At 43.6% G+C, this 14,263-nt stretch overlaps 1 protein-coding gene across 5 annotated transcripts in view; it reads right to left on the bottom strand.

Moving 5' to 3' along the window:
- NEK5 (NIMA related kinase 5) overlaps positions 1-12,783 on the bottom strand; it is a 37,235-nt gene extending 24,452 nt beyond the window's left edge. For 4 of the 5 annotated variants that reach the window (XM_066611481.1, XM_066611497.1, XM_066611514.1 and 1 more), the window contains exons 1-7: positions 12,682-12,746; positions 11,061-11,200; positions 9,187-9,283; positions 8,263-8,360; positions 6,466-6,549; positions 6,307-6,377; positions 919-1,005 (exon numbers count right to left, since the gene is read on the bottom strand). In XM_066611481.1, coding sequence (XP_066467578.1) covers positions 919-1,005; positions 6,307-6,377; positions 6,466-6,549; positions 8,263-8,360; positions 9,187-9,283; positions 11,061-11,177 — 554 coding nt within the window. In that variant the 5' untranslated portion in view covers positions 11,178-11,200; positions 12,682-12,746. The other variant, XM_066611489.1, reaches the window with a different exon arrangement.
- Positions 12,784-14,263: the final 1,480 nt, after the last annotated feature.

The raw sequence follows: 14,263 nt of genomic DNA, 5'->3' as shown, positions 1-14,263 counted from the left end.
TGCTCTCCTTTTTATATGCTGGTCTCATGGAACCTTCTAGCTGTGTGGCCAATCAGACCACTCCCCTGCCTGCTTATTTGCATAACTGTCACCAGCTGTCTACAACTGTCAACTGGGAGGGGCTGAGGAGGAGAGTTTACCTCTCAATTACCCTCCCTTACATAGGTCTTCTGACTTTAAAGTCTTCCAAGAGAAAGAGGAAAATACTTTTTTATGTTTACAGGTTGAGACTAATTATTCGCTAATGAGTGTTCCATTCCAAGCACTCATTATAGCAAATCAATTTAAAAAACAAAGTTTCTTTTCTCCAGTGATTTAAAAACAGCCTTGATGACCTTTGTGATCTAAGATAAGAGTCATTAAGGAAACAATCATCAATCAGTCTTCCTCCAAGTGCAGAGTGTTTCACTCAGCCCCTCCCTTCACCAATGCAAAGTGATCACCTTTCTTTCATGTGCTCAGGGGGAAGGGAGGGGTCACCTGGAGAGAGGACTGATGGATTGTCAGCCAGCTGCCCCCCCCCCATTAAGGAGGCTATTGCTAAAGGACTGTTCAGTTTTTTAAACTGATTTTAAAGGGATGCATTTTTCCCCTTCTCCAGGGATCAGCACATTCCTTCTCATTTGCAGTGGCCATTCATGTTGAGTCAAATCTGTGTATAAATAGGCTGGACCTGTATAATGTTATTTCTTTCTTTGACTTCATTCTTTTGTAAGTAAAATGGTTAAACAAAAAAGTATTACAAACAAATGCAGAAGAGTGAAATATAAAACAATGTGTATAAACACTGAAAACTAAAAAGGTTGCTGATGAGAGTTACTTGAAATCATGAGATAAAAAACTGATTCAGATTTTCAGCTAAATATCCTGAAAAATTATACTATACAAAAAAGCAACTAGAAATATTCTGATACTTACGTTTTATTGTTATATGGCCTGTTCTCACAGATTTCAGGAGACAGGTAATATGGGGTTCCTACACAGGTACGAGCAAATTCCATGGTACTGTTATAAAATTCAAAATTGAAATGTTATAAAGCAGGGTTGTCAAACATAAGGCCTGGGGGCCAGATTCAGTCTCCAGAACATTCTTATCTGGCCCTCAGGCTCTCAACAACTAAGCAGTGCTGAGATGTTACTGCTGTACGAGAAGCCCACATTAAAATGGGCTGCCCTATATCTTGAATAATGACATCACTTTCTGCCTAATGACATAACGTCTGGCCCAGGTGGATCGGGACATACCAGAAAAGCTCAGGGCCTGTCCAAGACCCAACAGGTGGTTTGGGACCCAACAGAATAGCTCAGAGCCTACTGAGACCCACCAGAAATGCCCAGAGCCCACCAGAGAAGTGCCAGATGGGTCAGGACCCACCAGAAATGCCCAGGGCCCGCCCAAAACACAACAGGAGGGCCAGAACACACCAGAAACAGCCAGGTCCCACCCAAGACCCACCAGAAGGGCCAAGATTCACAAAAATGCCCAAGGCCCAACCAAGTCCCACCATGCAGGCCATGACCCACCAGAAATGGTCAGGGCCCACTTGAGTCCTTCCAGGTGGTCCAGGACCCACCAGAAATGCCTAGAGCATGCCTGAGACCCACCAGTTGGACCTGGACACATCGGAAAGGCATAGGGCCCACCCAAGACCTACTGGGAGGGCCAGGACCTACCAGAAACACCTTGGGCCTGCCTGAGACTCACCAGGAGGGCCAGGACCCACCAGAAACACCCTGGGCCTGCCTGAGACCCACCAAGTGGGCCAGGACACACCAGGAACACCCAGGGCCCGCCTGATACACACCAGGTGGGCCGGGACCCACTGGAAAAACCCAGCGCCTGCCTGAGACCCACAAGGTGGGCCGAGACCAACCAGAAATGTCGTGGGCCTGCTCAAGACCCACCAGCTGGGCTGGGACCCACCAGGAATGCCCAGAGTCCGCCCGAGACCCACCAAGTGGGCCTGGACCCACCAGAAATGCTCAGGACCCACCCTAAACCACCAGGTGGTTTAGAACTCATCAGATGTGAGCATTTCAGGTGTGTCCTGATACACCTGTTGGGTCTCGGGCAGATCCGGTGCATTTTAGGTGGGTCTCACCTGAGGGGTTTTGGGTGGGTCCTGAGTAGGAAACCAGCAACAACACTGGTTTTGTTGAATCCATTTCTCCATGAGAGATACATCCCTAAAGCATGCATCAGCAATGCTGCTGACTAGTAAATGATTCCAGTTGGCTACTTTCCCACAAACTGGAGCAGTCAGCAAGTCATGGATGAATTGAAAACTCCAGCAGTGCTGGGAAATTTTCTTTTTTGGGGGGGTGTAGAAGAGAAAGAATTCTGATTCAGAAAAGGGAGAAAAGAGTAGGAGCAAAGGATTGGGCTTTCAGTTGGTTTCTGTCAAGGCTTAACTTGGCTTTTGACTGCAGTGCCAGAGTGCTGAGCCCTAGGAAAGGATTAAAAAACAGTCTAATCCAGGGGTGTCAAATATAAGACCTGGGGGCCAGATGCGAAGCTTCTTATCCAGCCCTCAGGCTCTCAGTGGCTGAGCAGTGCTGAGATGTTACTGCTGTAAGGGCAGCCCACATGAAAATTGGCTCTCCCATATCTTGAATAATGACATCACTTTCTGCCTAATGACATCACTTCTGGCCCTCAGCAGGCATCATAAATGCTGTTCAGTCCTTAGTATGAAATGAGTTTGACACCACTGTTATAAAGGGATTAAGAGCCCAATCCTATGCATGTCTACTCAAAAGTAAGTCCCATTATAATCAGTGGGGCTTACTCCCAGGAAAGTGTGGATCGGATTGTAGCCTAAAAGGATTAACTGTTGTGAAGACCAGAATGAGAACTGAACAAGTGGAGGTATGGAGCAGTTACTCAATTGGCCTGAATGTTCTGTCACCAGAGTTATAACTGACCCAACTGATAGGGGGGAAAGTCCAGTAAGTCCTGTCAGACAGAGGGTAGAGTGTGCTTAGTGTTGAGGCAGTGCAGTTCTGGACAGAGAGAGAGAGAAAGAGAGAGATTGTTGCTGCCAGTCAGCCTGGATAGAGGGGATAGATTGTTGCCATGTCTGCAGCTTGACCACATTCAGAGATAATGGGCAAAACACAGAGATAGCAGAAGCGCAAACCGGCAGCTGCAATGTGTGGTGCACAGGGAAGAACACCAAAAAAAAAAAAAGGGAGGCAAGACTCAGGGAAGTTCCAGCACCAGAGTCTATTTACAGGCAGTATTTACAAGTAGAAGGCAGTTCCAGAAATCGGCAAGCAGAGGCAGTCCAGCAAACAGTCCAAGTAGTCAGCAAATCAGGCGTCAGTACAGCAGAGATTCATGCAGCAACTCACTCCTACAACCTACACAGTGGAGTGTGCTTGTTGGACATTCATACTCCTGTCAGCCAATGGGAAAGGCCATGACCCCATCACTGAGGAATGTCATTGCATCATCCTGGGCAGGGATTGCAACAGCTTTTTCCATCTCTCCTTGTTCTGTCCAATGACTCAGCACTTTGCCCTGATTGGTCCTTGCCCCATTGTCTGACAGGTTGCTTACCTTTGCTTACACACAACCTGGTAAGTCTGGTAGGCAGTCTGGTAGGCCTGCCTTATCCAGCCACCAAATTGCCTTACTGTATGGGGCACATACTATAACAGTTCCTCCACTGTGATAACTTATCAGAAAAAGCCTGTGAAAGAGCCTGTCAGCGCAGCCTGAGGTTGTGTCCAACAAAGTGGGTCTCTGTGAAGGAAATTTGTTTTCTTGTTGGGATGTTGTTACTGTGCCCGTTTCCAGGAAAAGTTTTCATTCACTGCAACCTTTTGTTTGCGATCATTTTTTTCTCAGCTACATTTCTAATTCCTCAGCCCCAGGGCAGCATTAATGCGTAACAGTACTAAAGAAAATAGTGGTCAAACACATTTCTGTAGTGCAAGCTAAATATTCAAGATGAGTCAATTCATTGCTTAGAGCTACTAAGAACAAACTAGAACACTAGTTATATATTTCTATAGGGAACAGAGTGGCTGTACTTACATTTTTAAAAACTGCCTCACTGTCCCATTAAATACATAGTGGAACAAAACCATAATTAACACAATCCTTTTAAAATGTCTGATTGCTGTTTTAAAGATTTTTTTGTGAAGTGTTTTTAACTTGTTTTAATCATGTTTTTAATTGTGTTTATTTTTCTGTATTCTTTTACTTAGTGTTGTAAGCAACCTTGGGTCCCTTCAGGGAGATAGGCAGGATATAAATGTAGTAAATAAAATAAAAAATAAATTTAAACACAATAAAATACCAAAAAAATCAGATAATGCAGCAAAGAAAAAGCAATTTAATGAGCAGGCCTAACAAAATTCAAAGGAAAGTTAAATGAAACAAAGATAGGCAGTGTCAGGGATAGTTTGGCCCCCAGAAGCTGTAATTTTACAAGCAAGAGGCTGCCATTGAAAGACTGAAATGTAACCCCTGCTAACTGGGCAACTAGACACCTTATAAAGTTGTGTCCTCTTATATTTAGCAGGGGAATAGCAGCTGTCCTTCAGCATGGTCTTTTCCAGTGGCTGGTATGTCTTTTGCATCTTTTTTTAGATAGTGAGCCCTTTGTGGACAGGGAGCCATTTATTGATTTATTTTGCTATGTATCACACATTGTGAGCTAGTTTTTGTTGAAAATTAGGGGTATAAATATATACAAAATAGCAAGTGCAGACATGAAAAGCCCCATTGCAAAATCCCCCTGAGGAGGCCTCCAATGGCTTCCCATGCTCGCAGGATTTGCCATATTGGCACCACTATCCCTCCAGGCACTGGAAAGCATAGAGGACTGTAGGTAAAGTTGTCTAAAGATTCTGTTATTCTTAATTGCCAGAAATTACTAAGTAGCTAGGGAACAGAACTGTCCATTTACCGCACACAACATGCATCAACTATAATCTAGAGGGAGGCCATATCTGCAGATCCCGTATCTGCCTAGATTCACTTATCTGTGGATCGGGTTTGTGCCCCCCCTGCACAAGCCCCCTGCAGAGGTGAGGGTCCTCTAAGCCCGACAGTTAAAAAAAAGCACAACTTCCAGGTTTTTTTTGTAAAACTGGAAGTGACGTTTTTGATGTCTTATAAGGCACTAAAACATCACTTCCAGTTTTACAGGGAAACTGGAAGTTGCATTTTTTAAACTGCTGCCTCTGTTGCAGGAATGCCCAAACCCTGGGGCCACTTGCGGCCCTCAAAGCCTCTCAATGCGGCCCTCAGACAGCCCCCAGTCTCCAATGAGCCTCTGGCCCTCCGGAGATTTGTTGAAGCCCGCACTGGCCTTACGCAACTGCTCTCAGCGTGAGGGCAACTGTTTGACCTCTTGTGTGAGCTGTGGAATGAGGGCTCCCTCCACTGCTTGCTGTTTTATGTCTGTAATGCAGTAAAAGCAGCAAAGGAAAGGCCAGCCTTGCTTTGTGCAAGACCTTTTATAGGCCTTGAGATATTGCAAGACCGTCATTCATTCACAGGAGTTCATCTTTAATATATTCATTTATGTATGTAAACTTATGCAAATTTATTCAAATTTTAAACGTAAATTAATTCTTTTTTTCCCCCACAGTGTCAGAGAGACGATGTGGCCCTCCTGCCAAAAACTTTGGACATCCAAAGCTCTGGAGGTGAGGGGAGCAGAGCTCCCCTCAACTCCAGAGGGTGGGGGAGGTGTTCACCTGTATCTGCAGTTTCATGTAACTGCAGGGGGCTCCACAACGGAACTCCCATGGATATGGGGGCATGCCTGTACTTCTTTAGTGGGTGTTTAGCAGTAATAACAAAATCATTTAACCTATTATTTAGGATACAAAAAACCAAGAAAAAAAAGGTTTGTTAATTTGTAACTGAAAGTTAGTTAAAGCCTAACGAAATTGTACCAAACAACCCATTTACCACAGAGTTAAAAGTTTTCCATATTTTTTGAGCTATTTCCTTCCCAATATCAGTACAGGACTGTAGGTGTTCTTTATTACCATTTAAAAAATTTTTTAAAATTAGTCTTGATCCAGTCAAAATGCATTATCAAAATCTCAGTCTGATTACTGAGTCTGAGACTCAGTCTGATTACTGAGTCTGATTACTACAGTCTGATTCACTTCCCAGAGATGACAGGAGCAATAAAATGTAAAGAATAATTAAATAATCCAGTCTGCCAATTTTCTTTTCTTGACTGCCAATAATCCAGTCAAAATCCAGTCTGGAACAAAGTTGTTTTTTAGAACTTGTATGAAAGGAAGAACATAGAAAATTTATAAAGCCATACTTACTTGCTCAGCATTCTTGCAATTCCAAAGTCTCCAAGTTTTGCTACCATTTCATTATCACTAAGGAAAATGTTCTGGAATACATGAAATCATAAGACATTGTAAATAAATGTATAATGAAGATACTCAATGAGGAATAAAAAGCTGTCACCAAAGAATTACCTGTGCTTTCACATCTCTGTGTAGAATCTTTCTGTCATGTATATGCTTCAGTCCTAAGGAGATTTGCACAAACCAATCCAGAATCTATAGGCAAAGATAAAATACCATTAACCTACAACTAAGCACTCTAATTTCTACAACTGAAAAACAGAAAGAAACCCTTTGTTTCTAGGCACAGAGGACAGCAGGAAGTGATTAGATAAAATCCTTAAATATAAGGGGAAAAAATAGACCCTACAGGTCTTACTTCTGCATGGCTTCCACTAGCTGCAATAGGAATTCTACTTGTATGAAGGATAATAAAATCAGGCAGTAACAGGATTAGGTCCAACTGAGGTGTTTTCATACATCAAAGGCACTTTAAACCTCTTTCTCAGTTAACTTTTTTGCCTCAAAAAGAAGGTATGGGATTCAAATCCCACTGTTTATACATGGTGCTCCACCCCAAACCTAGCCACAACTGTGTATCTTTGCCCTTCTCCCCATGAAACATCTTTTCAGCCCCTCCAAGGCTCCTGTTCGAGGGGATCTGGAAGTTGCACCTGTTAGGGACTGGGTATATAATATATATATTATATACACACACACATATATACATATATACGCACACACACAACAGTGCTTCCCAAACTTTTTAGTATAGGGACTCACATTTTAAAATGACAATCTATCATGACCAGCTTTACGAGACCCTCCCCCCCAAAAGTGATATAGAAAGAAAAATATTTTTATTAATTCATCATCATCATCATCATCATCATCATCATCGGAGTCCTGTGCTCCCAAGGCTCCTAGAGACCTTACATATAGTATGAATGCATAGAATTTTGGTCGACCCTCCCTAGAAATGGAGTCAAAGGGGTGTCTCCCCAAATCTTTACAGTCATTCCAGGGTGTCTAGAAGGTTGAACTGGAGAGCAAGATGTACACTTAGGGACTTCCAGGCCAGACAAAAGGCTGAAATTGGGTTCACAGTTATTACTAGCGCAGTAGTTCCCAAACTGGTGGGTCACAACCCACCAGCCTGGGAACCAGTTGTCCATGGGCCCTTAAGAGGTATGGAAGGGGAAAGGTAGTGACATGATCACCAGGATCACTTCGCTGCTGGGGACAGAGGGAGTTTTCATTTACCTCCGTCTACGCTGGCCTTCATGGGATGCAGGGAACGCTGCCAATGCCTCTGCAAGGCTCCCCAACCCTTATCAAAGTTAAAAATAGTGATCAGAAACCACTTCTGGTTTTCAATCATGAAACCGGGTTTCTGATCGCTAATTTTTAAACTTTTCTAAGGCTTGGGGAGCACTGCAGAGGCATCTGTGGGGCTCTCTGCACCCCCAGGAGGCTGGCACAGGTGGGAGGTAAGTGAAAACCCCCTCCCCTCTCTCTGGCAGCAGTGCAATCCACAAAGTGGTTCCCAAACTTCTGAGGAGAAGTTTGGGAACCACCATACTAGAGAAATTTGGAAAACGTGACATTTTAATTTGGGTGTATGTCTTTCCATTCAGATTGCTTGCTGCTGCATTTTTCTTCTGCAAACCAGGCAAGGGTGCTTGCAAATTTAATTTTTTTTTTTGTATTTCAGAAACTTTTTGTGACCCACTAAAACTTGGTTCAAAACCCACAGTTTGGGAAACAGTGCACTACAACATTTTGTTACAAGTCCCCACTTGTAAGAATAATAACAAAGAGTAATGTGTCAAAATGAAAGTCAGAATACAAATCTTTTCCTGGTTATCTTTTATTCTATGATAGGGAGAATGAAAGTAAAGAAAAGTGTTCTTTGAAATGCAAACCTACTTTGTCCTCATCAAATAGTACTCCACGTTGCATATTTATCCTTTTCATTAAATCACCTCCATCACAGTATTCCATAATAATATATAGTTGATTTTTCTCTACAATAAAATATAGTGGGTATAAATAAACATTTATATTTATAGATAGAGTAATTAAAAGTTTTCACTACAGCTAATGCAGCAAGAACAAGCTTAACCAAAACTATCAACTGGTGTATTCATTTTTTTAAAACTTCTTTACCATTTCTTTATTAAAAGTGCTCAAAATGATTTACATTTCAACATTTATACTCAAGGCTCCTGGTAGGAACAACTTACAGAGCAATCCTAACTTGTGCTGGAACAGGCAGGCTGGTGGGTCTGCGCTGTATCCAGTGCAAGTTTTGGGCCGGCTGTGGCTTTGCCCGAGGCAAGGGGAAATAATTTCCCTTACCATGGGTAGAGCCGCAACGGCCCCAATGGGTCTACTCAGATCTGCGGCAGCTGATGAGGTGGCACAAATTCGAGTAGCCTGGTGTTGCCCTGGGTTGCTTGAGAACGGGGCTAGGATCCGGCATAAGGGTTAGATCTGGGCGTACCTTCTGCTCTCTTCCTGCCCACCCATGGGCTCCTGTGCCTTGTTTTTAAAGTGATCAAAAGCAAAAGAGAACAGGTGGGGCTCCTGCGCCTTTCAAACCCGTCCAGAAAAAGGACATTTAATAAGAAGCAACTTTTTGTACAGCTCTGTGGGAAAGGTATCTAGCCAAAATTCCTGTTTGTATACAATATTTAGATATTATACTCTGCTATCCCCCTTTGCTCCTGGTCTCCTTACAAAGCACCTTTTATTGTAGGTATTTTAATTTTTCATTGCTAGGGAAACTTGCATATATAGTAGGAACTTTATAAACAAATTATAAACAAACAACCATGAATAAAATGAGACCTTGATGTGAAGCGTAGAAGGCTACTATATTAGGGTGTTTCATCCCAGCCAGAAGTGTGACTTCTTTCTGAGAAGATTCTTTTTCTTTTTTTGGCATCTAAATTAGTTTTGAAAAGAAAGTGAGAAAAGAATTACATAAAGAGTGGATTCAGTGACAATCAAGCTAAACTACAACAGTGGTGAAAGGATCGTGTGTGCCATCTAAAGCAGCACACACATCAAATTCAACTGTAATCTTTGGCAGCAAACTTGAAACCTGTCTTGACACTTTACTAGGTCTTCACAAAGCTTTATATCTCCTGTTGCTGGGATACAAAGCAGTCTTGGCTCCTCCCATCCATTCTCCCCAAGTGGTCCCACAATTCACTACTTTCCTTTGTTTTTGGTGAACTCAACTCCATGTGTACTGCAGAGCAGATAAGGGTGGAGAAGGTGCAAATGACAAATTGCTTTAAGTTTTAAGGTTGAAATTCTTAAAACGTGTTACAAATTTAATACTCTATTTTTCTGTAATGCATGTGTCATAGCACTTATGGAGCATAACTAAACTTGACTACCATAGTACCTGAAATTTTTGCCAAGTAATCAAGCTCACATTATCACTTGGCCTTATCTCTGGGTCAATCAGAGGGCAGAGCCTTAAAGTTTGGTTTCTCAGCTCAGGCAGGCTCATTTGTTTCTATAGTAACATTCCTGGGAAATTCCAGCCAAGGTTAACCTTTTATTCTCCTCCATTCCCTTTTGCTGCTGCAACCTGGTTCCTTTTTGCAAATGCATGCATTTGGCAGGAGTCTTTTTTTTCCAACACTGGGATGGGATCCTCCTTTCTATTAGAAATAGTTCCAGGCTACAATTCAGTGCACCATTACTTAAGAATAACACCCATGGAAAGCAGTGGGTCTACTTCTCAGTAAAAAGGGTTGCAAATATCTCATCTCTCTGCTGTGAACTGAATTGCACACTCTCAGTTATGTGTTGTATGTAGAACTTCTGGCTTAACACACCAGACACCTTAAACATGGATTTGATTCATGGATCAACTGCAGTGGTTCCCAACCTTTTTCACTTGCATATCCCTTGTCAGCCCATTTCCATAAATTGTACCCTTCATATTAGCAAAATGTTTGTAATTAATAATACAAGCCCTCATCTCCTCTCTATGAAAACCCAGACTTCATGTATTCATCACATATTTTCTCTTTCATCTGTTTAAAGAACAGAAGACTCTGCCTTTGCACTGTTTTGCACCAGAAGTATGCTGAGAAATTCTGGGTGATTTATCAATTTCCATATTATGTTTCAGTGTTTTTACTGTGCAGGTTTTCAATCACTGGTTCATACATGAATTGATGACCAAAAACTAGCTATTGGTGGGGTTTTCACAGCCAACTAGCTACCTCCCTTCCTGGCTTGCTGGTCCTCGCAAGGCAGGCATTCTAGAGCATGACCTGCCTTTTTCTGCCATTATTCCATTCTTTTTCAAGTATGCCTAAAGGTCCTGTTGAATGTCTCTGGGAGTACATGAATCCCAGGTTGGGAACCCCTGGTACAGTTCTTAGGTAACAATTAATGGTAGGTTATTTTTCAGGATCTGGCCTCGGGTAAAATCAGACAAAACTATAGTCAGACACCCCCCTAAGTTTAATCCCTGACTTATCCGAGGGTCATAGAAAATTCCATGATTGTTGGCTCAAAACCTGCCCTCGACTTATCTGTGGGATCGATTTATAGGTGGGTGTCTGCAGTGATATTTTAGATTTCATATATGAAGTGAAATGGAGCCAAAATATTTACTGATCTGACTCAGTTTTAAACTTTGGCACAATTAAAGCATGGGATGGAATGGAGTGTATTGAAAAACACTGGTGCTTTACCTTTGTCAAACTGATCTCTTTGATAACACATTGTTGGCCATCTTCCCTTCCTTTGGCCAAGAATACTTTCCCAAAGGATCCTTCCCCAATCATTTCAATTATTTCATATTTATCCATGGTACATTATTTTTGATAAATGCCTGAAATACAAGAAGACTAATAATATTTGAAATATAAAACATCTTTATGACTTATCTTTATCAATCTGTAAAAAAGCAGCACTGCACATGTGAAAAAGGAGCACTGAATTTGACTTTGGAAGCCTTTTCTATGAAGATAATTGGATTTGGGTTAGGTATTTACAATCAGGATTGTTAATAGTTAAAAGGAAGATCAGTACTTCCCTCTCACCTCCAGTTTATGAGTTAAGCACCAAACTGATTAGTGATCAGGAATACACAATGGAGAATTATTGGTTTGCAGGTTATGAATATCTTAAATGTGGGACCCCACACTGGGTGCCACCTCTTTCTACAAACGCATCTTTTACTCTCACTCGCACACAGTGAAATCCTGATTTTCCTCTCAGAAATAAGTCCCACTACATTCAAAGGGACTGTAGTCCTATAACACTTCCCTGGGAGTAAACTCCATTGAACACAACTGCATTTACTTTGGGTAGACATGCCTAGATTATATTCTCTAGTGAAAGAGTTGAGGATTGGCCCATTCATGTATACAGGCAGGTGGAGGAAGCTTTTTGCAGTCTGCCCTAGGGAGCCATTCCATCCAGATCCCTTTTCAGATGAGTCAGTCCCCCCTTGACACCAGTTCAAGATCTTCTCTATGAATTATTCTTAAGAGGTTGCTGGGCAGCTGTTGCAGAACCTACAATGGGGGGGGGGGGGAGCATTTTTCTTTCCACACTTTTGAAGCAGTGGTTGTTTAAAAGTGAAATGGGGGCAGGGTGACCAGATGTCATAGCCACAAAAGAGGACAAGGTGCCCCAAAATGTAGGACATCCAAGAAAAATGTAGGACATGACAAAATATAAAGCTAAAATTGTTCGTGTATTGATTTCAAATGGTGTTTAATAATAAGGAATGTGGTTAATTTAAATGTAAAAGTATATTTTGTTACATTTAGGCTGCAATTCTAACCACACTTTCCTGAGAGTGAGCCCCACTGAACAAAATAGGACTTACTTCTGAGTAGACCTGATTAGGATTGTGCCCATAATTTATTAGTGCCAAGGAGGCTCTGTGCTGCCTGCTCACAGGGAAAAGGAGGACATTTCAGTTCTTTGCCAAGACAGGAGGCTAAAAGAAGAGGACGTGTCCTGGAAAAAGAGGACTCCTGGTCACCCTGAAAGTGGGGTGGGGGAATTCACCTTAAATGACTGGCAGTCCAAAACAGGACTTGAGCAGAGGCTGCATTGGGGCAGAGCTTATGAGGTCTCTCGCTCGGCCCCTCTCCTCGCCCATAACTCTGCCCTGCTGCGTTCAGACGAACTGCACGGGAGAGGCTCCACGGAAGGGATTCAGACGCGAAGGGGCAGCCCCTCAGCTCACAACAGCATCCCACACAGGCAGTGCCAGCCCCTCCACCGCCTCGGGACACCCTTCCCGCGCGTGTGAAGAGGGGGAAAGACCTCCAGCCGGCCCCCCTCCGCCAGCGTTACCATAGCAACAGAGAAGACGCGCACGCCACAGGTTCTCCCCGCACCCGCGGACTCTGAATCCACTCACCGACGGCAGGCGAGACGCCGCAGGAGGAGGGAAGAGGCGGGCTGCAGGGAAGCAAGCCGCAGAAGGGGCAACAGGTTCCTCCTCTGGGCGCGTCTTCCTCGCTCTCCGCCCCCAACTGTAGCAGCCCAACCTCAAGATAGGAGATGGAGTTTTCCTGGCTAAGGCTGCCATCCCCTCCACACCTTCCTGGGAGTAGCCCCATTGACTGTAATGGGACTTGCTTCTGAGCAGACAGGCAGAGGCCTGAGCTCTGAGGCTGCTATCCTCTCCACACTTACCTGGGAGGAAGCCCCATCTTATGGAAGTTCAGATCATCAGCTGGATGATGTGGTGTTAGCAGGGATTACGTGTTTTGATAGCTGGTTGACAGCTCTGGGAAGGGCAGTGCTGGCTCCACAGCTGTAATCAATCAAGGGCAATGGAGACTGATGGACACCTGAGCTTCATTTGACCTTTATGGGAATGCTTACAACAACAAAGGAAAACAACGCAGGAGTCTTCCTGCATGTGCCTTCACTAGTTTATCTTGTTCAGGAGTAATGTGGCAGTTGAAGCAGATTTTTGTTGGGGGGGGGAGGCAAGCCTGCTGCAGCTGCTCCGTTCTCTAGGCCAGGGGTGCCCAAACCCCGGCCCTTGAGCCACTTGCGGCCCTCGAGGACTCCCAATGCAGCCCTCAGGGACACCCCAGTCCCCAATGAGCCTCTGGCCCTCTGGAAATTTGCTGGAGCCCGCACTGGCCCAATGCAACTGCTCTCAGCATGAGGGCGACTGTTTGACCTCTCGCATGAGCTGTGGGATGAGGGCTCCCTCCACTGCTTGCTGTTGATGCAGTAGCGGCATGTCTGCAGTCTGTGATGCAGTAGCGGCAGGAAAGAAAAGACCAGTTTTGCTTTGTGCAAGGCCATTCATAGGCCTTGAGCTATTACAAGACCTTCATTCATTCGTGTAAGTTCCACCTCTAGTATATTAATTTATGTAAACTTATGTAAATTTATTCAAATTTTAAATGTAAATTAGTTCTTTTGTTCTCCGGCCCCCAACACAGTGTCAGAGAGATGATGTGGCCCTCCTGCCAAAAACTTTGGACACCCCTGCTCTAGGCAGTGGAGGGGCCAGGCAGCTGATCTCTTCCTTGCCATTGTGTTCAGCCCTGGAGGTAATGGATGAAACCTTCCAGGGGCCCCTATTCCTATCACTGCTGCTAGAGCAGAGGATACCTGCACTCCTAATACCCACCCCTTCAAAGAAGCTTCCACCTACAAATGGGGGGGGGGGTAGGCTGTATGTGCAGTTTTTTCCCCCATAAACAGAAAGGTTGAATGCAAATTTTTTTTTAATTGTGCATAATTTTCAAATATATACATCACATTTACCAATTAAGGATTGTTTTTTAATCTTCATTAGTCTAGCTCAGTGATCTTCAACCTTTCTCATCTCATGGCACATTGACAAGGCACTAAAATGTTCAAGGCACACCATAAGTTTTTTAATAATTGACAAGGCACACTGTGCTGT

This window comes from Tiliqua scincoides, chromosome 1 (assembly GCF_035046505.1).
Source record: "Tiliqua scincoides isolate rTilSci1 chromosome 1, rTilSci1.hap2, whole genome shotgun sequence".
In the NCBI taxonomy this organism is placed as follows: Eukaryota; Metazoa; Chordata; class Lepidosauria; order Squamata; family Scincidae; genus Tiliqua; species Tiliqua scincoides.
The sequence above is the reverse complement of the archived record's forward strand: the minus strand, read 5'-3'. Positions and strand labels throughout refer to the sequence as shown.